The sequence below is a fragment of the Montipora foliosa genome, chromosome 9 (genome assembly GCF_036669935.1).
Source record: "Montipora foliosa isolate CH-2021 chromosome 9, ASM3666993v2, whole genome shotgun sequence".
NCBI classification, from domain to species: domain Eukaryota; kingdom Metazoa; phylum Cnidaria; class Anthozoa; order Scleractinia; family Acroporidae; genus Montipora; species Montipora foliosa.
The window spans coordinates 9,439,371-9,461,870 of NC_090877.1; the positions used below are offsets into that span (position 1 = coordinate 9,439,371).

At 39.9% G+C, this 22,500-nt stretch overlaps 3 protein-coding genes and 1 long non-coding RNA gene across 10 annotated transcripts in view; 3 read left to right on the top strand and 1 right to left on the bottom strand.

The window, feature by feature from the left end:
• Window positions 1-878, top strand: part of LOC137969338 (ragulator complex protein LAMTOR2-like) — a 5,648-nt gene extending 4,770 nt beyond the window's left edge. For 2 of the 3 annotated variants that reach the window (XM_068815533.1, XM_068815532.1), the window contains 2 exons: window positions 1-42; window positions 438-878. The exon at window positions 1-42 is cut by the window's left edge and continues 1 nt beyond it. In XM_068815533.1, the coding sequence (XP_068671634.1) occupies window positions 1-42; window positions 438-520 (125 nt within the window). In that variant the 3' untranslated portion in view covers window positions 521-878. The remainder of the gene's footprint in view (window positions 43-437) is intronic. The other variant, XM_068815534.1, reaches the window with a different exon arrangement.
• On the bottom strand, window positions 811-7,648 carry LOC137969337 (serine/arginine-rich splicing factor 6-like). Of its 2 annotated transcripts, none has more exons than XM_068815531.1 (8): window positions 7,450-7,648; window positions 7,282-7,352; window positions 6,449-6,562; window positions 5,073-5,142; window positions 3,744-3,826; window positions 3,120-3,213; window positions 1,972-2,093; window positions 811-1,375 (listed from the first exon to the last, which is right to left on the bottom strand). In XM_068815531.1, the coding sequence occupies exons 1-8, from the start codon at window positions 7,567-7,569 to the stop codon at window positions 1,243-1,245; spliced, it is 807 nt and encodes a 268-aa protein (XP_068671632.1). In that variant the 5' UTR covers window positions 7,570-7,648; the 3' UTR covers window positions 811-1,242. The 2 variants fall into 2 exon arrangements, with proteins under 2 accessions (XP_068671632.1, XP_068671631.1); XM_068815530.1 differs by having other exon boundaries at window positions 5,073-5,150; window positions 6,448-6,562; window positions 7,450-7,647.
• Window positions 7,649-10,681: 3,033 nt separating this feature from the next.
• Window positions 10,682-13,665, top strand: LOC137969339 (uncharacterized). Its single transcript, XR_011116654.1, has 2 exons — window positions 10,682-10,827; window positions 12,628-13,665. It is a non-coding gene; the product is annotated as an uncharacterized lncRNA (long non-coding RNA).
• A 2,977-nt stretch (window positions 13,666-16,642) lies between these two features.
• Window positions 16,643-22,500, top strand: part of LOC137971143 (uncharacterized) — a 25,718-nt gene continuing 19,860 nt past the window's right edge. Inside the window, exons 1-4 of one of the 4 annotated variants that reach the window (XM_068817884.1) lie at window positions 16,643-16,702; window positions 17,364-17,521; window positions 18,844-19,348; window positions 19,827-19,909. In XM_068817884.1, coding sequence (XP_068673985.1) covers window positions 18,935-19,348; window positions 19,827-19,909 — 497 coding nt within the window. In that variant the 5' untranslated portion in view covers window positions 16,643-16,702; window positions 17,364-17,521; window positions 18,844-18,934. Of the gene's footprint in view, window positions 16,703-16,736; window positions 16,810-17,363; window positions 17,522-18,843; window positions 19,349-19,826; window positions 19,910-22,500 lie in introns of those variants that run through there. The other 3 variants (XM_068817887.1, XM_068817886.1, XM_068817885.1) reach the window with 3 other exon arrangements.

The following is a 22,500-nucleotide window of genomic DNA, read 5'->3' on the forward strand; positions in this document are numbered from 1 at the left end:
CAACCATTGGTACCAGACTTCACTTTATAACTTCACAAGAATGTGAGCTTGAGTTCTTGGAGTTACTTTCTCTTTCGACACATCAGTCAAGTGTCAGAGCTATCAGATTAGCTGGGTACTTTAAAGTGCTGCTATGACCGAAAAATCAATATTTATTTTTCTTCTAATTTCAAGATTATGTTGACTAAGTGACCCAAGTGTTAAGCTTTGATTTTAACCCATTGACCCCCAACGCCAGATGATTGTATGTTTAATGTCTAGTGTTTTGCATGTATTATAAGCTGCAGTTTCTGGAGGAAATTTTACGTTAGTGAGTAGATGATTCACTTTTACCAAGCACCAACCCTCTGAGGTCCAATTGGCAGTTAAACATTAAAATTTCATTTTCTCCACAGGAAGTTTTTGAATGCTGATCTTCTTTGTCTTTTCTTTTACAGACAGTAGCCCTTGCAGGATATTTAGAACAACCCCTCAAGCAAGTTGTAATATGACAAGCAATATTTCAGTTAAATGGCCTTGAGTATTTCTTGGATGTCAACTGCTAACTTCAAGTCTCAGATTGAACTTAATTCTTTGAAAATTATTGATTCTTAAAGATGTAATAAAGGAGTAGTTCTTTGAAACAAAAGATTACCCCAATTCATTCATCAATCCAATTCAGCTGGAAGATACAGGAAGTTTGTGGTGCAAGCCATGAATTATCCTTGATAATTGCCATTTTCCACCATTATGGAAGACAAGACTGCTAGCTATAGAATTATACATGTACAGTTATGTACAGTCGCAGTTAGGGTAAAAACAAGTAAAAAATGGTATTCAACACTTTATTCTAAAACAAACATGACTTCAGTTGAAATGAATAAACTTCATAAATTACATGTATTGTTATAATCATCATTCTTCACAGTACTATCTCCTCCCTTCTCATGTCAGTTTCGATTCATGTCCACTTAAACTACTAATAAAACAGAAGTTGAGAAGTCACTTTGCCTCCTCAAGTGGCCAAAAGACAATACAAAAGCCTACAACAGTTTTACAGTCTGAGTAAACTAAAATGCAGTGCCAAGCCTTCCAACGTTTTTGGCTAGACCAGAACTAGAAATGTATTAATGCAACCTTTTGCACTGTAAATATCTACAATGTAAACAAAACTACTGTATGTGTAGGTGCTTTCATAGAACTTCAATGAACACTAACTACAATAAAAAATAAAGAAACTGTGAGCAAACAGTAGGCAATGCTTCAGTCATCACTTTCATCACGCTTTTCACCAGGTGAAGCTTCCCTTGGTGCTCTGGGAGATGGAGAGCGAGAAACTCTCTGCTCTGGTACAGGTGATCGGGAGGCGGAACGACTCTTGGAGCGAGATTCTGACCTACAATGTACAAGAAAGAGGAGGTAAACTTGGGTTGATAGGGAGCATAAAAACAATATTGTTTCAGGTCAATCCGAATCCAGAACGTATTTCTAGAGAAGTACGTTCTGCTCCTCAAAGTGATCATTTTACATCCTTTCACAGGCACAGAGATGTGCCAAAATGAAAAACACTAGAACAGCATGCAACGATTTTGTAAGATTAACCTATGAAAGACATTCTGCATATAATAATAATAATTATTATTATTGTGTCGAACACAACCCCTTGTGATAATTTGAACTGTTTACAAGCGAAAGTGGGTAGGATAGTGACTCAAAAATTCTAGCCCATTCCACAGATTGGTGGTTTTCGTAGTAGTGTATTGGTGTCTGTTTCCTTGAAGTGTACAGTTTTTTCATGTCAAGGATGGATTCCGTGTTGAATCAGTGTTGTAAACCCTTTTTTGGCAAAAGAGTATAACCCCCATTTGCTTAATCCATTGACTTCCGGGACTGAGACTTCTCAGATCTTTACTCTTAACGTCAGACGATTTTACTCGTCAACTGGAGTGTCCTTGAGTGCCTGAGGAATGAAACCTATGGAAGTGTTTTCACCTTGATCGCCTCTTGGGGGATCGGGACCTTGAGCGGGAACGTGAACGAGATCTTGATCGAGACCTGGACCTAGACCGCCTGCTGTAGCTGCGTCTGGGTGGAGGAGAGCCATGATCTTTATCCTGCAAAGGATAAAATATTAATGTTTCATTAACAAAAAGATGTCTCGCTTGTTGCCCTTTACGGCATTCTAAACATGTAAATCTAGAATACACAAGGTGGAAAGGGGTATCACGAATGTACTGCAACTCCACTGGCTTTTAGAGGAGTGCATGTTCCCCCACTTAGAAAAACATTGCAAATGCACCTTATAATGCGTTGCATATTAAGTACAAGTAATACACCTAGGCATATTCTAGTGTAGTTATACATCTCATGATTACGCATTTTAAAAGTAACCTGATTAAATTTTTAATCAAATTTGTAGTGGTCCCAAGGCTGCTGCCTAACGGTCGCCTGGGGCGCCTTACTTGCGAGCATGTGCGACCACATTTCTGCACAAGTGGCCTGAACGGGCACCTACATTAGGTGCGGTTACACTCGCCATGGTAAATGCCATTTCCCATGGTAAATTATCCCACGGTGCCTCACACTTGAGTTTTAGTATACCCCGTTAACTAGGGGTCACACGTTACGAAGATTACCGAGGTAAAACGAAATCTCACGCAATTCATTGGCGGGAAATTTAATCACAACTTCATCAGCATAGCGATTGGCTCTTGTACCTCGGGCATCAAAACACCCTTCCAACTTCCCACGTTAAATGTCATGGGCGCTTCCACTGATCTTTTTGACGTATCCATGGATATTTAACACGGGAAATTTACCTTGGGAAGCATCGGTCACACTACTAAATACAGTTTCCCGTGGTAAAAAGGCAATTTACCACGGTAAAAGTGCCCCACGTAATCGCACCTATTGTAACTTATCACAAGGTTATTTGTCCTCACTTTCTTGCAGGAAGAGGGAGCTGGGTTCATTAATTCTGGGATCTTTAAAATATGACAGGCTACTAACTTTTAATGTTGGAAGCCCTAAGGGTTACCAGAAAAATTTTTTAGGCAGCAGCCTTGGGTCCAGCCAGAACATTAAACGGCAGTTTACTTTATCTGTGTAACCAAGAGCCCTTTACATGTACCAATATTCACCTCTGTAAGTCTGATTTTTCTGCCATTTAGCTCTGTGTTATCTGCTTTCCTTATGCATTCCATCATGTCTTCCCGAGTCTCAAATTCCACAGCTCTAACAAAAAAATTCAGAGAGATCAAGATATAGATACCCGAGTTGGACCAAGTTTTAGGGCCTTAATAAGTGAATAAAACTTTTACATGTAACTACTGCCTCCTTTACAGCATCAATAAAATTAATAAGTATTGATGGTTTCAGTTCCTGGTCTCCTGGGATGAAGGCAATACACTGCATGTCCCAATTCAGAACTCTTTTTATAAAAAGTAAAATAATAATAAGACATTCCCACTTTTCCAAATAGCAAGGAACTACACCTAACACTTGCTTAGGTGTACAAGTACAGTGTACACACTGCAATCTTTTTTCACCTTTACTTGACATTAACAATCTTATTTATGGCCACGACAGATACAGTTGATCCAACTAACCCTAATATAATCCATCCCAGAAGACGCGAGGTCGTACCTTTCTAGGTGGTATTCAAGTATTTTAGGAGACAACACCACTAAAATTCAGGTGCAACACTTTGTAACTCAGTTACACGATTGTAACAGGTACTCAACCTCTGACATGACACAACTTACCCTTCTCCAATCCTCTTCTTGTGAGCATCAGCATAAGTCAGTTTTGAATTGCTGCTAACCTGTCTAAGGTGGTCCTTCAAGTCCTAGACAAAAAAGTATGTGGAAGGTTGTTAAAACACAAGGCAAATGCTGCATCTGAAATTAGCTTGTTGATAAAATGACTAAAAGTAACTCAATGTTCATAATGCTTAACCTCATCAAGATGCATCAAAAGTCCACGCGACACTGATACAGCCAGTCAATTGAATGCGGCTTTTTGGTGAAAATGTGTTTACTTCAATAAATAGTTTTAAAAAATCTGTGCAATGCACACTTAAAAAAATAGTACAGGAGCTCATTGAAATTATTACTAACTTGAATGAATCCAATCCAATGGGACAAAATTAAACAGTTCAGAACTTTAGTTTTGCACAAAATCCAACCAACAGTCTTACAGTTGTATCTAATCTTCTATGATTTGTCAGTGACCCACAAATGGAGGTTATTGTCAGCTTCTTTCTGTACCTTACCTGGACAATACCTTTGTAAAATTCTCACAAATCACAGATTTAGTTTAGTATCCTGGCTTAGAATCTTCAGAGACCACAAGTTGGCTTCCCATCTATCACTGTACCCATAACATAGTATTTTCGCACTTCAAACTCATCGTTAATTTGCAAGCTTTCACAACCGTCGTAAGGCAGTGTGACACAGAAAAGGAACATCTCTCAGTTAAGGAAAACATCCAACATCTTTTGTACAGTTTGATTAGTCAATATCAAGCGCTTATTCCTTAAAGCCCTGTCAACAAATAAATAAATGGAAAGTAAAATGGGAATATGCCATTGGTAGAGTAAACGTTCTTCCTTGATCTCAAACTTAAGAGAGCCATTACCATAACCTTAAAACCAACACAGTTTTCAACCTTCATAAAAAAATTGTTTGTTTTTAACAGTTCTAACACGCTGCTTGGTGTGGGAACATGTACCCTAACCATTACCCAAACCAACAGGAGTTTTGAAGCAAAAATGAAGTGACTAAAGGGGCCATCTTCCTTACTCTTCAGTTAGCCTTGACTGCCTACGCCGATTTTTTAACAAAGAACCCTGGAATGAAAAGGTTTTGTATCCCAGCACTGCTGTGATGACTGGTGACAAACATGGCAAACCTAAATTTAATGTGTGAATTTAACATAGCATTGGTGGCCAAAGAAGATTGATTAACTCGAAACCATGTACAGTTGTACATGTAGAGAGAGAGAGAGTACTGGGGAATACAGTGCATAATTCTGTATTTATAAACTGTCAGCTTGAACATTATTTAAACCATATCTATTCAGCTATAACAAACCTGCCAGCTTGTGCGACTTGACATGTTTTCCACTACCACACGGTATTTGGTTCTAACAGGTGGACCATACCTAGACCCCCAGTTGGGGAGAAACGGGGAAAACTCATGTGTAAATACAAGCGCAGCACATCACAAAAAGTAAATTGGAATATTGCAAAAATCAATATTATTATTATTGGAACTGCAAATACAAAACAAAATTTTTATTAGGTGAAAGATAACTGTAGTTAATGAACAAACTTAAGTAGCTGCTGCCAAAGAGGCATGAAAAATCCAGGCTCAGACAGGACTCAAACAATGACCCTACTGTGTACTTAAAAAACTAGAAGATCACCAGACAAAGTAAAACAAGAAATGAACAGTGCTACAGTGAAGATACATGTATGTGTACAAGGGGGATGCTGGAAAAGTGCATGCATTTGGAACTTTAATTTAAACAGATTTCTTTACCAAATTTTTAAGTACAATGTATACAGACCATCCCCAACATTTAAGTCTGTGCCCTGGAAATGATGTGAAAGCTACGCAACGGAAGCCATCCCTCCATCACTAAAATCAGTGCTTGCCATCTCTCCTTGAGATTACTTTAAGTCTGACATTGATGTATTGGAAAAGAGCTAGAAATGAGTTGGGAATTGGGTTTCAAATTTGGCTTTACTGTGAAGACTTAAGAGCCCATGAATGGTCAGCCTAAGAGGGAAAAGCTGTATTACATTAACCATCATCTTTTTTTTACAAACAGAACTTTACTGCTTGACAGAGCTTGTGAAAAATTCTTGCTTTGCTGTGTTACTTCAAAGTGGATGTTTCTAATTTGAGCAGGGATATGGTGAGAGGACTCGCCACCCACCAATGTGGCCTGGGTCCGATTTCCAGACTTGGCGTCACATGTGGGTTAATTAACAGTTTGCTGGTTCTCTTCTCTGCCCCGAGAGGTTTTTCTCCAGGTAGTTCAATTTTCCCCTCTCGTCAAAACCCAACCTACAAAACTAATATGACTTGACTTCTGTACATTGTCCCAAATTAGTGCCCCAGTGATGAAATTAATATAGTTGACACTTAGAGCGGTTTTCAATTGAGTGTCGAAAGTAATTAGTGAATGACTTTGGTTTATGATTACTTAACTCAGTGATTGGTTCAAAGTTCTCGCGCCACTTTTTCAACCAATCAGAAGTGAAAGCAAAACCAATCGTGGCTCGCGCGTGCACATTTTCCCGCGCTTTGTGTCGGCTACGTGTAATTACTTCGAATTTTGATTGGTTTACTGGATTGTCTCCGTCCTTTTTGATTGGCCAAAGTAATTACTTTGGTTTTGGTTTTACGACACTCATTTGAAAACCGCTCTAAATATAAATTATTACTATTATTATTATTACTTGTCAAGCCATCCTGGTCTCCTTCCACCACCATAACCACCCCCTCTTCCATAGCTGCCGCCAGAACGCCTCGCACCATCAGACCTTCTGCCTCTGGCTAGCTCCACAGCAACTCTACAAAGAAAAAAAAGAACGTGTAATAACTACCGAACTCTAAATATTGTATTTTAGTATATACTAAATCAGTAGATGGCGTTTAAGGCACGCTCTGATTGGCTACACAAACTCCGAACATTGCTATTCACCTCCAAGGAACTCATGCAGGGTTGCCCCTGAAAATATTGTTATCTTTGCAGGAATAAATGAGTTAAAATCATCTTTTTGTGCTATATATATTAACTCACTGTTTTAGTATATAACGCTTCGCGACTCGGTAAATATCCCCCATGCATTCGCCACCTAGATGCAAAACTTACAGCAGCAAAAAAAAAATCCTCTTACAGTGCGACGCACCTTACCATGGCCACCTAACAATTTTTTTTTTAAAACAGGGCGAGCGAATTTGATTGACAGTCACCCCTCCTTCCAAAGTTCGCATGGTTGTGGTTGAACACCGTTGAATGGGTTGTTGAGTTGGCGTATTACACGTAATGGTCAAATGTGAAAGTTTGTTGGGTGGCCACGGTAAGGTGCGTCGCACTGCAAGCATTAAGCTTAACTGCAATACTCAGGAGAAACATTTTACGAAAAAATCAAATAAAGAGTGCACAGTAATAATTACACTTTTCACGGCTATAGCTTTCATTCGTGAAGTCTAATGCAACTGTACTGGACGATTACATGTAATAGTTAAGCGCAAAATAGCAGCTTGAAAACAATTTGATAACTCGGACCTTTCGCCCAATAATTCCTTCCCATTTAAATCTGCAACGGCGTCGTCCGCATCTCGATAATCATCGAACTCCTGAAGAGAAAAAACAAAGCCTTGTAAATGTGTTATCGACAACTGAGCAAACCTAGAACACGCGCATACTGAAAGTTTTCAGCTTAATTCTTCTCACCACAAATCCGTAGCCTCTTTTCAAGTTTATGTCTCTGACTTTACCGTATCCTTGAAGGAATCTCTCGACGTCACTTTCTCTAACATTCATTGCTAGCCTTCCTATAAAAACACGAGTCATTTTGTAGCAAAACGTTGAGCTTTCTTTGATCGAAGACGAAGATGGTGGACGCGAAGCGTGGTGATGGCGTCACGTGGTTTAAAGAGTTGTCATGTGATTCAAAGCGTCACCTGAGTTACACAATAGAAGTCACGTTATGTATAGGGGATTGAATTGTACGAGAAACTTTTAGCTGCGTGCGCGCGTAACCTACACACGCCCATTCTCGTCCCCAGAGCCACTCGTCTTCAAGCTTAGAAACGGAGGCTCTAGGGACGAGAATAAGGAGCTTAAGCACGCGCGTTTTTGAGACGCGGACGGCAACCGGAAATAGAGGATATTACACGGTGGCGAGAAGATATAAATTTTATGTTCGAGTGGCAAGAACAATATCTCACGAGTGAGCGAAGCGAACGAGTGAGATATTGTTCTTGCCACGAGAACATAAAATTCATATCTTCGAGCCATCGTGTAATGTTCTTTTTATTATATGGAGACTAAATATTGAATATTTCCGATTTTACTGTGTTTCAAAGTAGTCAAGTTTAACAATTACGGCTGGGCTTTATGAAAGAAAGGCGGGAAAAAAAAGGCGGGAATCGTGACGTCATTGAACGATACGACACTCGCAAAGGTGACATACGGAAAATACGCCACTCGGGTCCCGGATGAAGTGGCGTATGGAATCTACGAGTGGTTTAGTTCCCAGTAAAAGACTCTCCTCCATATAATAAGAGAATTTATTAGGCTGATTTAGCAACAGAACGGGAACGTCAGAGGCGACGGCGCGCGCAGAAAAAACACCAATGAGAATCCAGAATAGAATAGACTCCACTCTTTTCTTCTCTATTCTAAATTCTCATGGGTAGTTTTGCTGCGAACGATGACGTTCCCGTTCTGTTGCTAAATCAGCCTAATATTTCGTGCGCTAGGACAGTGGTGTCTCCCAGATTTTTACACTAATCATCTCTAATGGAGAAAAGATACTTGGCAATGTGAATGTGGTTGAGTGAAGACAATTTAGAAAGGAAAACAGCTCACTTCCGGTTGCCGTCCGCGTTTCAAACACGCGCATGCTTAAGCTCCCTAATGACAAACACTCGTCCGTTGAATGAATCAAATTTCAATCAAAGACTAGCGCGCGCAACACACAGGAATTGACGAGTTGCCATGGTATCCGATATGACGTCATAAGTGCCCTTAAAGTATTACCCAACACCTATACAGTTGCAAAGATATTTATAGTTTGCCTACACTATGAAAAATCCTTCTTGGTATCTTTCATCGAGCCTCCTTCAAAATTTCCTCATTTGGAGGTAACTTAGCTCGCGCATTTTCCTGCGCGTGTAGCATCGATCTTATTTTTGTCCATATTTGGGCATAAAATTGAAGTCTTAAAATCCCCAGCTTGTGATTGTAGCCAATATGAACTACAAAATGAAACGAAGACTCCATCCAGCCTCCGAGTGACCTTGTAAGGAAAAATAAAACTGAGATTTCAGAGATTTTGTGCCACGCTTCTTCTTTGCTGAACGGCACTTCAGAGGTAATTTCGGCACCTGGGCTAAGCCGGAGCAATAACAGCTACAAAAAGAAGTATAGCGGCATTTTAATAATAAAAGGATTTGGTGCTCGTGAACAGCTCTTATAATCAGCTGAGACGTCTCACGTTATGACTTCAGTTTGTTTAGTTGCAAGATACTATCAAATGAAACGAATTGAATTTCCTGTGGCTCAGATGTAGGCATACTAGATACCACATTTTCCCCTGCGAGCCAAACTTCGTGTAATCAAAAAGACAACTCATTACAATTAGCAAGGGAAATTGAAATTTCGCGGAAATTGGCATGGCAGGGCTGCGCAAAAAAATAAAACTGATTTCTCAACACTTCCCACCACCAGTTTAATTTAAATTTTTGTTCAAAATATGGCTGCCTTCAATGGTTGACCATTTTCTAAAGTGATGCGTGCTTTGCGCAGTCAGAAGTAACTGTGCAATAATGAAAAAAACTGATTTTAAGCAAACCATTTTTTGTCATCATCGATATTTTAGGATATTGTTAGCTGACGTGCCTTTGGGTACCTAACCTAAAAATGATGAATCATTGTTTTATAAATATTTAATAACTTAAAATCCGACTGAGGTTTACCATTACAGAAACGAAGTGGAAAATTATCCAAATTCAACGAAAAAAAAAACATAACGGAAGCAATTTCATCTGTGCTCTTCTACGGGAAAAAACGGTTTGATAATCAGTTTGAATGTTAATATGCTTGCATGCGGCGATACGTTTGTTTGCGTATTCGCATCGCAAATAGTGTAAAATTTTAAAATAGATTGAACAGAGCTTTTGTTCACCTTTTTTTTCCAGAGAATTACGACCTTGAAAAAATACAATTGACAAACTTCCGCAACTTTTTGGAAAAGTTTATCAAATACAAAAAAAATTATGTTGACATATTGTTGCAGCTGACGAGTGTCTCACAACCGCTCGACGTTCCAAATCCTTGAGAAAATTAGGCCTTGCTTTGAAATGAAAACCACCAATTGTATAATACTCGACCAAAGGATTGTTTTCGAATGCAACATCGAACCGCAAAGAAACACTCGAGACCTGTTGCCCAGTGCTTGGAATTAAAGTGACCCTGACATTGCGGAGTCGAAACCCAGCACGCGACCCAGCCAAAGGCGGGAAACTGCGTGGAATAAAACAATCAACACTCAAAAACACAGAGCTTTGTTCCGAATCAAATTAATATCGTTACTACTACAATAATGGGAAAGAATTTTTGACAGTTAATTCTAGTGTGTCAACTCCCTGTGAAACCAAATATGGGGAAAACGATTGCAATACGCCATACCAGAACTATAACACAAAGAGAAATATAAAAACACGTAGAAATCTGTGCGTGATCGCTTTTCTTGTATAATATGTTGCACGGAATGTTTACAAAAAACTGGCGACTGTAAGGCGCGTTAAGGGTATTTACTGCTAATGAAATTCAAAGCCAAGCTGACTCAATTCTCTCTGGCAGCGCTTAGGCGCCAAGATTCCGCCACGGAACAAAGACTATTTAAAGAGTTGGGTTCACGATAAATAGGGTAAAACAAGCTTACAAGAGACCATAACGTTAGCCCTGATCGATTTGGGGGATCAATATAGACCGAAGACGAAAGGAGGCAATCGCTTACAAAACGAGAAACGCCTAAACGACTTAAAGCCGGCTACTTACTTACATTTGGGTGAGGTTCTTGCGCTCATTTCAGTGGAGCGAAAGGTATGCCAAAGCGAGGGGCTCGCTTGTATCCTTGTATTTCACATTCATGCAGTTATATTTACGAAATTATCGTGCACTTGTTGTTTTTGACGATTCTCTTTCTGAAACACTGAATTGGGAAAGACACCTTTTTTTCTCATCTCAACTTTTTGCTATCACAACAATTTTTCACAGAAATCTCCTTCTTTGGTGTTGGTGTAAACTTCAAATCGTTTGTTACAAGTAACATTTTTGTATCATTACAGACAATTCTATTATTCAATGACCATGAAGTAATACTGTCGTAGAAAACGCTGGTATGAATGTATTCACCTTGTTTCAGGGAAAAGCATCGAAATCCCTTATATTTCTTGTTATCTTTTACCATACAACATGATGATGATGTTTGGAAGTGTTCCAATAAATTAGGGCAAATAAGCGAATGAAAAATCGTTTTCTTGACCTTGCTTTGCAAAGAGGCGTGTTCCGTCGCGTTTTCATTTAAGCCAGTTTTTGTCAACGCGATATCTAAGCTTCTGGCATTAAAAGACCGGTAACTAATGATATAGGAAAACAAAAAAACACAAATAATTAAACGGACGGAACTTACTCCATTTCTGAACCGGTCAGTGTAAAACGCAGACTGCAGACTGCATATTGCAGACCGGGGGTTGACTGATGCAGACCGAGGGTAAAATGCAGACTGCAGACTGCAGACCAGGGGTAAAATGCAGCCTGAGGGTAAAATAAAATATTAATAATGAAAAACGAGTCATAAGGATAAAATAAAGAGTGTTCGTACCAGTTCGTACTTTCACACTGAAACCCCAACACGGCTCCCATCGCTTTGGTTGCCCCACCGCATGTTATAAATCCGAATTTTCATCGAACTCTGTTTCAATCCTTGTTGTTGTTGGAAAAAGTATAGTTTCGTCAAGTGAGTTGCCTTTTAGGCAAAGAAATCACCACCCCGTAATTCTACTGCCCTGACCAAACTCACCGAGTAATTACCCCATAACTCAATTTATTTCGACACGCGCGTGGCTACAATACCAATTAACAAAGACAGAGATAACGTTAACGTGGATTTTGCAACAATTTAACTTTTCAGTCGGTTTAAGCCAATATCACCGAAAAACGACAACCCGGGGATCATTATAACTCGGATACCTTTCAGGTATTCCAAGTAATAATAGTTGGTTTTTTGATGGATATCGCTCCATGCACTGGTGTGAGAAATAACTTTGAACATATACATGCATCTGGAAACGCAAAAGTAAAGCACAGATGATTTCAACGATCGCATTTTCCATGGACTCTTAACAAAGTCCCCAAAAGGTTCAGCGACCTGCAGTCATCATAATTTGAGTTGCTGACATGTAAAACAGGATTGTGTTTCAAACACTCTTTATTTTATCCTTTTTTTTATTATTAATATTTATTTTACCCTCAGTCTGCATTTTACCACCGGTCTGCAATCTACGTTTTACACTGACCGATTTGCGAACTCCCTACCAGTAAGTTCAGCAAAACAATAAATTTTGGCGAATTGCCCGAGTTTTCGTTGACGTAATTCAGTTTGTGAAGCACCGTGGCAACTTCCTAACCGTAAATATCTCATCTGTTTATTTTATTTCAAATGCGTAAACTCCATGTTGTGGATTAAGACCTTCTACTTTAGTACGTGCATGGCTGTCATGTTAATTGCGACTGATGAGGTCATATCTGACGACAAGCATATCCTTCCTTTTGTACTGCTCCAGTACAACCGGCGAAGAATTTGTATAAATACTGTACGTCGTTTTTCTTTTTAATCACTAGAAAAAAAGGTACAACTTGAAACAGGCAAAGAAACTCACCAAGCATGCTCCGAAGAATATGTTACGAATCTGACATGGATTCCGTAGCTTCGTCATCAACAAGTTTCGAACATACAAGTACTAACGCCAACCGGGAGTTTGGAAGGGCACTAGCTCGTATAGGAGACAATTTAAATCAACGAACACAGACCAGAAGAGCTTGGAACTTTTCGACTGTTGTACTTCTGATATCGTGCCAAGTTCCATTCCACCACGAGACGGAAACTTCCTTCGTTATTTTTATAATGTGTTTTAATGCCCATTTGAGATAGGAGCGACTTTTTTCCAAATATTTGACGATGGCTATCTTATGCCAGATGTTCTTATCATGGCGGGGAAAATTGCTTCCTTAGACGCTTGACTACAATTTCAATAGACCGGCGTGGAGTTATATAAGACTGATCCATCGAGGCAAATTCAGACTGAAATCACTGGAAGTAACTGCCTAGGTGTGACGAAGTATACTGACCTCAACATGCCGTTGAAGAAAGGACTGAAACTGTGCCGGATTCATTTTAAACAATTAACGGAATCTTAGTTCCCAAGAAGTAACAGACTCAGGCATGCTGATGTCAGAGCAGAACTGAAAAGACAAATCGTTTTAACGCAAGCCAGTGCAAACGTAAATCCATTGCCGGGTTCTTCCAGAGGGCCGTACATATTGACATTGTATTTATTAATTGACCACACAGCCTCAAAATATAAATCGACAGCTAATTCTCGCGGCTGTAGGAATTCAAGGGTATAGCTTTTGACAACAGGCTCAGATTTAATAGATCAGGCAAATTCAGCTTGCGACTGCGGGGCGGCTCAGCTGGCCCATTTAAGTCAGAGAAAAAGTTGATGCAGTTATGATAAAAATCATCCCAAGTTATTAAACTAGTCGTCGCAGTTTAATTATTTATAGATAGTCCCATAGCTCGATTGAGGCCATAAATGTACAAAAAAAGCCTTCAGTTTTGGTAACATAGTTACACAAATAAAGTTTAAAAAAAGTAAATTTAACGATGACATGGTCAGTTCCTTTAAAATGTAAAAATAAAGTACTTACCAGTACTACAGTTGTGCGTATTCATTGTTTTGTCAATGATTTCGCGGTCAGGCTATCTTTGGTTCAATATTTGTAATCCCAATTAATCCCGCTTCGTAGCGCAATATTTATAAACCTCGGTTGGTATGCACCTATAGGGACGAGAAGTTTGCCTATTTTGGTCTTTCTCTGAGGCTGAAAAATATTAACAACAACAATAAAAGCAAGGTGACACACGCTAACACCAACCCGGTGTGGCCAACATATCACGCATGCGCACAACCATTTCCCTGGCCCAACCCAGCTTACCACATGTATGGCATGTGAAGCTGCCAACGAAATGGGTCCTAAATACAGTTACAGATATTGACGCCATGCCAACAAAGCTTGAAATCCATGGCTTCTTATCGACTGGGTGGAATATGGTTGTGCGTATGTGTGATGTGTTGGCTACACCGGGTTGGTGCTAGCGTGTATCACTTTGCTTTTATTATTGTCAAAACATGTTGTAGGATTTTACTGTGAGCTTAGTGTCAACTTAATTGTTGAAACAGATTGATTTATTGCCATTTTTTCTCAACAAAGAATTTCGCCAATGGTTCAAATCAAATATGAAGAGGGATTAGTTTCTACTGAGCCGAGTTGTGTCGGTTGCGAGTTGGTTTTATACGCACGAGTTAATAAATTCTGGCAAATAAACTGCCTTGACAGAGATTTGTAAGGGGATGTTAGCGTTAGCTCACCATCAGAGAAGTGTTAGCCCCCCTTCAGAGCCAGTGCTTCAAATGATCAGTTTGATGGTATGACCTGCTTCACAGTTAATTTTTTTCATTTTAAAAATTTGATTTGTAGTGAATTCTCTGATTCGAGACTGAGATACCGTACGACCTGACAATGGCTGAAAGCCACATTTAGAAGTCGATTGTTATCAGACAAACTGAAAAACAACAAAGGGAGTTTCATCACTTCATGACGTGCAAAAGCTCATCTTTTCTTAGCGGAAAACGCGAATTGAAATCTCTCTGGTGTAGTGATTGATTTCAAGATTATTGTAATTTCGCGTCGAGTAAAGTGCAGAAGTGAAACTGGTATAAAAACAATTAAGTTGAGCTAAGAAATTTGAATGGAAAACATATATCTCATGATGCTCAACCGCTTTACAAAATCAATGCACTTTGGACTATTTCCGTTGTCGTTAAACACTGGGCCGTAGCCAGTATGAGGCAAACCGAGGCACTTGCCTCGGTCATTGTTTCGTGAAATTTTAAAATAAAGCGTGATTCCATTGTTGTCTTTAATATGTAATATGCATCGTAAACACTTAAAATACTTCCGAAGATAATTTAACCACGGACATTGCCTCAGTCATATGTTTTTTTCTGGCTACGGCCCTGAAACAGAGCTGAAAACCTGACGCCCATGCTGAACGGGCACGGTCTCTTTTTGTCAATTATGACACCTTTTACTGTTGTAATTTGAACAATCTAAAGCAATATCACTTGTTAGTATAATTACATAGGTGATTATTGAAAATTCTCTGCGCTGATTGGTTGCGGTTGAGGTGATTATTACACGATGACCGCAAGCCGTTTTGTCGAGGTGACAAATGAAGAAATTAATTGTTTTAAAGAAAATGCACATTTTCAAATAATCACCTATGTAATTATACTAAAACATTTATTCACCTCACGCTCGGTGAATAGAGGAATATCGACCTCGTTTCGGTGTCATTCAGCGATATTCACCTCGCCTTCGGCGAATAATTGTTAATTGTGCATTTATGTGACCTGGGGGCCGTTTCTCGAAAGTCCCGAAACTTTTCGGGGCATTTTCGGGTGTCACAATTCCTTTTGTATCTCAAGAACGGACAGGATTTAAGTCGTCAAACTTCACAGACATATTTCTTTTAGTTAGCTTGAAAACATGTTAAAATGTCGCCTTTCCAAAACGAGCGGTTGGCAGTTTCACAAATGGCTTTTCGGGCCCGAAAAGTTTTCGGGACTTTCGAGAAACGGGCCCCAGCTGCTGACTGCATGCTTGTGTTCCCAGAGCCCGCTTGGCTGTATTTTGAAGTCATAGTTTTCTGGATGTACCGCACAGACAAAGAAATTTTATACACAAGTTTTTTCCCAAATTGACCTTCGCTATGACTTCCAGAGTTAGCATTGAATGATGGAATCCCAACATTTATTGTCCTCTTCTCAATTCTGAAATAAAACTCATTGCTCATGCGCTAGTTCCGAACCCCTAATGAAGGATTCCGTTTCCATGCAATGAAATCAAACCTAACCATGGCCATTTAATACAATCACGTTCTCTGTGGTCACATTTTCCTTTGGGGGTGGTGCCGAAAGGCCGCTGGCCAAAATTACTGTAGCTCCAAGGAAGAGGGCAACGCCAGGCTTGTCCAGCTGGGGCCCGTTTCTCGAAGGTCCCGAAACTTTACGGGCCATTTTCAGGTGTCACAATTCCCTTTGTATCTCAAGAACGGAGAGGATTTAAGTCGTCAAACGTCGCAGTAATTTTTCTTTTTGTTACCTTGAAAACATGTCAAAGGATCGGCTTTCCAAAACAAGCGGTTGCCAGTTTCACAAATGGCTTTTCGGTCCCGAAAAGTTATCGGGACTTTCGAGAAACGGGCCACAGTACTCGAGGCAAGCGCCTTTCTTTTGCTTCAGGTATGCGAATCGTTTTATCGAGTGAGAAATTTAGACCCTTGAGGAGTTAAGGAGTTAAACAGGTGCGAGGGCAGGATCAATATTGCCAGTAGTAAAGCCAATATAGGCCACCAATGTTTTGACTCGAAACTAAAATAAATATCCAGTTTACATCTCGAATCAACTTGTGATGCGTTTTTGACAGGTAAGAGAGTGGCCGGCACAAGGTCTAAACTTTTAACAATCAAACTGTTTGTCATGTGTCACGATGAATTGACAAAAAATTCCTTAGTTGTCAAAAGCATAAGCTAAGAGACACGCCGACTAATCCAAGCGAAGAAGATTACAAGGTAAGTCTGTTAGCAGCAAAAAAAAAAAATGATTTTCATGATACACTTGGTTTTAAAAGGGATGTAACTTCATTTACCCGGCGTAGTTTTCATCAGTCAACTGTAAGGTAAATTGCACGCAAAGAAAGTAGTTGTCTTCTTCAAGCTTTCTTTGACTCCAAGCACCAGGAAAATTTCATTTTCCAACTGTTTTAAATAGTAGGAAACACTTTTAATTCTAGATCTATACTTAAAGTAAGCCGAGAGGTAAAAAAGTAAAGGAAATGAAATTGCTTTCGTTTGGCAAAGGGATACTCTCACGTTACTTGTTCGCTCACAGCTGAGAAGAGAACTAATGGATAAGCAAGACGGAATAAATTTACGCTTGTTGACCTGGCTACACAACATGGAACTTGGAGTCAATCTGAGAGCTATTGCTGTTGCATATTGTTCGTCTGAGGCCGTTGAATCAGGGATGTCTTTTATGCAATTCTTTTCAGTGGAATTAAGTGATTCGATTGTAATTTTCATTTTGTTGGTATTGTGTGCGCGTAGTTTGGAAAATTAATTTACTAATTAGCTCTAATTGTTTAACAATTAATTTTGAAACCGTTGAAAGATTATTATCAAAATGGTTTTAGAGGGAGCCGGCCTGACTTAGTGGTTGGGGTGTATGTTTGAGATCGCTAGGTGAAGTTGTTCCTGGCTGAAATGGACTGTTAGCAGCGATTCAGAAGAAATCAAGTCTGATCAAAATCGCGGAGAAAACTGGGGTCTCTGAAGAAGGTCATTTGACCCATTTGGAATTGGTAAACAGAATGATGTACCTTTGGACATAAGGTAAAATAAAATAACTACAGGCAGTATAGAGTAACAAACAAATAAATTCGATAATTTTAAAAAGGAACAAGAGAACAAAAGGGACCTCTAAGGATGCTGTAATAACTTTATCGACCTTTATCCTCGTTTTTCCGCCATAAAAACTTCAATTTGTACTCGGTGACAAACCATGAGTTCAACACTTGTTAACAGACAAATCACGGTTACAGTTCTTTTAGTCAAGAAATATGTTGATCTGTGTATCATGTTACGCTGAATGCTGAAACAGAACAAATTTAACCCTTTGATTACTATCTGGCAAAATACGTCCAGCTTTATCCACGGTCCCATCTACCCCTTGTGACGTCATCACTTTTAACGGTCAGGAACAGCTTTGTCCACTAACTTGTGCAGGGAGAAGAGATCTTTCAAACTATACCAGAATGAGCACAATTCAGTCAAGGAAACTGGAGAAACGGCCAAAAAAACCATATAAGACTGACCTGAAAATCTTCATGAAAAGCTTGCTCCATTACCCACCTACCTTTCTGAGCACCTAATTCTAAGATGATGAAAGGTTTCTCAGAAACTCTTCCCACCAAAATAAACCCTACCAAATGCCCAGCAAGTTAAAAAAAAAGATGAGACAAAGAAAGCGAAAAGAGAGGGAAGGAGAGAAAGCGAAAAGTGAAAGTCGAAAATGTCGAAATTTTGTTTTCTGCGCATGCTCGAACTTTGCAAGCGCTTATTTTGCACCTGGCTGAAAAGGCCGCGGAGTGTACAACCTGGAAACGGGTTTGTAGGGAGATTTAGCTCTTAAACAGCACGGCAGTGACCAAAAAACCCCTCAACTAGCTTCAAAACGTGTTTTTCGGCCAAATCTCTAGTAGCCAAAGGGTTAACATGATTACCACTGTTGAACAAAGTTGAACGAATAGAGACATGCGGCTATTGAAGCGGCTGTTCAACAATTTGCCATTGCTAGCACACAGCGTTCAGCAATCCTTTATAGGTAAAGATAAAGGTACAACTTATTTACTTCAGTAACTCCTTTACCCTCTAGAGCGAGGGTATTCTCCCGGGAAGCCGACGACGCGCTCTTTCCATTTTTCCACTTTCCCCCTCCTGCTCCGTTTTAAGGGTATTTAAAGCCACATTTTAAGCTACACTTAAAGGAAAGAAGTCGAAACAAGGATGTGAGATCCGGGGATCGAACTCGGGACCTCTTGCAGGCTCAGGCCGCGCGCAGTAACTGACTGTAACAAACGTTGCACAATTTTAACCAAATGCCACAAAACTAAAAGTGAACTGGCCACAGATATTCTCTTCAATTTTTCTTTCAGTTGCAAAACGTGCGCTATTTTAAAGGTGAACGTTTAACCGTTCGCCTTTCAAGAGCTCTGCTGGTTTATTTCTAGTCTGCCTTCAAGGGGAATGGAAGGAACACAGGCCATTCGTCATGTTAGATCAGCTGGTCGCATGGGTCAGCGAACTCACTCAGCCACAACTGTTTCTTCCGCCTTGGACGACAATGCGTCCCTTAGCTCCAGCGTCAGCTCAGCTGTCAAACGACACGGATCAAAATCATCGAATGTTGATTACTCGGGCTTACGGGCTGCCGCCGGAATTTCGCGAATGAAGCACGGACGCCTTCGAAGAGGTTCAGGTTATCCGAATGATGCCACTGGGATTGCCGACTCATCTTCTGCCAAAGGACGACGAACGAGTATTCTAACTTTAAGCGATCTGGCTGACGTCGGAATCAAAATGCGCCGGCGCCGACGCGGAAATACGATGGACTCTTGGGGAAAAATCAGGTCCAGGGGAGAAACTAAGTTCTTTGACAGGGTAAAGTGACAGAATTGTTTGAGTTGAATAATAATCTAGCCTCGTCCACTTGAGCAAACTTGCCATGGCTATCGTTATGCGACAAATGTATTAGGACAGATGACAAAAATTCGAAACGATACGATACGAAAGAAAGTCCGGGATGAAATTTTATGTGAGAGTCAAACCGAAACAAACTGAATTTCGTTCGACAATAATAGTTGGTATGTGCTATGAGCTTGCTCGCAGGCTAGGATTGGAAGAAGGCTTTTTCTCAGTTTTTCTCTGCACTAAAATAATATAAGGATCGCGGGTTTTTCCAGCACTCGATTATAAACCTTTGCTCAACTCAGTAGAGTCTTAATTAATCATCGGCAATTTTTGTTGGGACAAAAAACACTAAATTAAGAACGAGTTAATGCGCATGGGTACGTTTCATCTTAGCGGCTTCGTCGCTGGAGACAACCAGTCTTAACTTTGCTGTTATATTCGTCAACAGCTCCTTGCTCCAACAGAGTTGTTTCGTCGTGCCGTGAAAATCGTTCAAATGTCTGCTTCACTTTGCCAGTACAAGTATGAAAAGTAAGTCTGACGTCATCAAGTCCTTCATCCGTTTGCATAGGACGTCTACAAAAAATTCTGCGGAATATATTATACCATGAGAAAATGAGGGGACAGAGAGGGAGGCTCCCGGTCCAGCCCTTGGGATATGTCATGTCCACGAAAGTTATTTTTAGACGAGCGGAAGTCTTTGTTCTAGCGGAAGTCTGTCTTCCGAGACGTCCGCATGCAGGCCAACTTCGGTCTGATGTTTGAAAGAAAATAAATATTCATCAGCCTTCCACGTGCGCCGCTATTTTCTCTTTCACTAAGAACCTGTGAGCGAGGAAAGACTGCATGCGGACGTCTTGGAAGACAGACTTCTGCTAGAACAAAGACTTCCGCTCGTCTAAAAATAACTTTCGTGGACATGACATATCCCAGCCAATGCCCTGAGCCTCCCTCTCTGTCCCCTCATTTTCTCTTGATTATACCTAATAGACCCCTTTCATAATGGTGGTCAAATAAAATATTCTTCTGTATCAATGCTAATAAGCCTTTCTAGCCGCGCTACGACGAAGAAATTTCAAAAGAATATTTGTTTCAAAATGAGGGCAGTTAGGTCTAATTAACATAAACACAAAAGAATGAAAAAGAAGTCGCCATTTATGAAAGTGGTCTATAGGAGGACTAGTTTGCTTCAGAGAACGAACGAACGAACCAGGAGCGATTTCGGAAAGTCGTAGCCTTTTAAAAACAGTGGGGCGAAGAAATAAAGCAAAAAGTATATTTTCCTCCGAATAAAGCCGCGCTTTTAGGTTAAATTGCTTGTCATACGCGGGAGTACTGAGGAGCCGATTGGGCTGGCGAATGTTTGATAAGGAAGAAGGCCAAAGGCGAGAAAAATACCGTAATTATAGTAATGGTTATAGGACTGAATGGAGTCCTGTCCGGTCTGTAATCCGAGTACGAGTGATAACAAAATCGGACGAACTGCGAAGCGGGATTCCGATATGTTCATTACGAGTATGATTACAGATCGAATTGGACAATACGAAGTCCTCTTACCAACTTACCAACCAGTCTCCTTCCAAGCCGTTTTGGATGTCACGCAACGCTCCCCCACCAGCCTCCCTCCACGCTTGGGGGGTACGTTGCGTGACATCCAAAAAAACGGCCGCGAAGGTAGAAGTGCTGCCGAGGGGAAGGGAGATGTTCAGTTATGCTTGCGGTTATTTAACGACGGTTATTGTGTGGATTTGAAGGGAGATTTTAATAGGTTTTTGAGGAGGGACGGTACAAAACTGGACCCCACTCGAGAGACAAAAGAAAGCAATTGATTTCACAGTGACGTCATCAAATTCTAATCTAAAAATCGCAAGGTCTTCTGACGTTTTTTCTAAAGGAGGTTGAGGATGACCTAGAAATAAATCTTTTTGCAAAGTTTCCAGTTCCGTGACGTCTTTCGTTTGCAAAATACAGTATTTTGAATTTCCGAATTGTCACCTTGCGTGACAGCATGCTACTAAGCCATTTGGTTGGAACAAAAAAAATATATCCCGATGAATCACGGCAGTTTGAGCCTTTCCAGTACATTAGGAGATGTGTTCATACACAAGCATTTTATCTCATGAGCGAATATTGAACTCAGATGTTTCGTTGATTACCGGCCGCCATATTGGGGGACCACATGCAGTCAATTTCAGGACAAATCTTCTTACACATCTCTATAAAGTTGCTTGAAACGCTACGAGAAATGACTCAGAAACAATGTGCGGCACAAACCTGAGAATTGAAGAGGTGGTTAAAACATTTGTTTCCTACAACATTCCAAGTTCTTGGCCTTTTTCATTGAACGATTTCGAATTTATCTCTTTGTTGCGTGACATTAAACTATCTGCAGTTTGAATGAAGATCATACGCGCCACAATTTCTTACGCCTTTGACCACAATCCCGTGTTTTTCGGAGAAAAATGTGTTCTTCTACCGATTAGAGGCGGAACTTCCTCGTTCGTTCGCCTCAGGCTCATTCACTGCGGTATCAATTAATGAAAAAAATTACAATTTCCGAGAAAAGAAGAAGAACCAAGTTATGAAAGAAAGGGAAAATTTGCATTAAAGACTGACAAAGGAGGCGAAAATTGTTAATGTCGCTCTGAAAGAAAGAAAGAAAGCCTTAATTTAGGAGTCTGTACACTGTTTCTATGGTTATTGAAACCAAGGTTGTGATTGGTTGATTTAAACTACAACGTTGAATGTGATTGGTTGATTTAAACTACAACTTTGAATGTGATTGGTTTATTTAACTGCCCGATACCAACTTGGAAAATGAATAAGTTTTCTTGTAAACCCATCACAATCGAGAAAATTGTAATCCATTGCATCCACTTCGGAAAGAGAATTGAAACATAAATAGCTTCAAAGCGTTTTAGAGGAGGGACTACCTACAAAATGAAATTTAATCTTGATTACCTTTTCTATTAGTTAATTTTAGAGCGGTTTTCAATTGAGTGTCGTAAAAATTACTTTATTTTAAAAAATTACTTTATTTTATTTATTTTATTACTTTATTTTAAATTATTTTAGAGCGGTTTTCAATTGAGTGTCGTAAAAATTACTTTAGCAATCAAAAA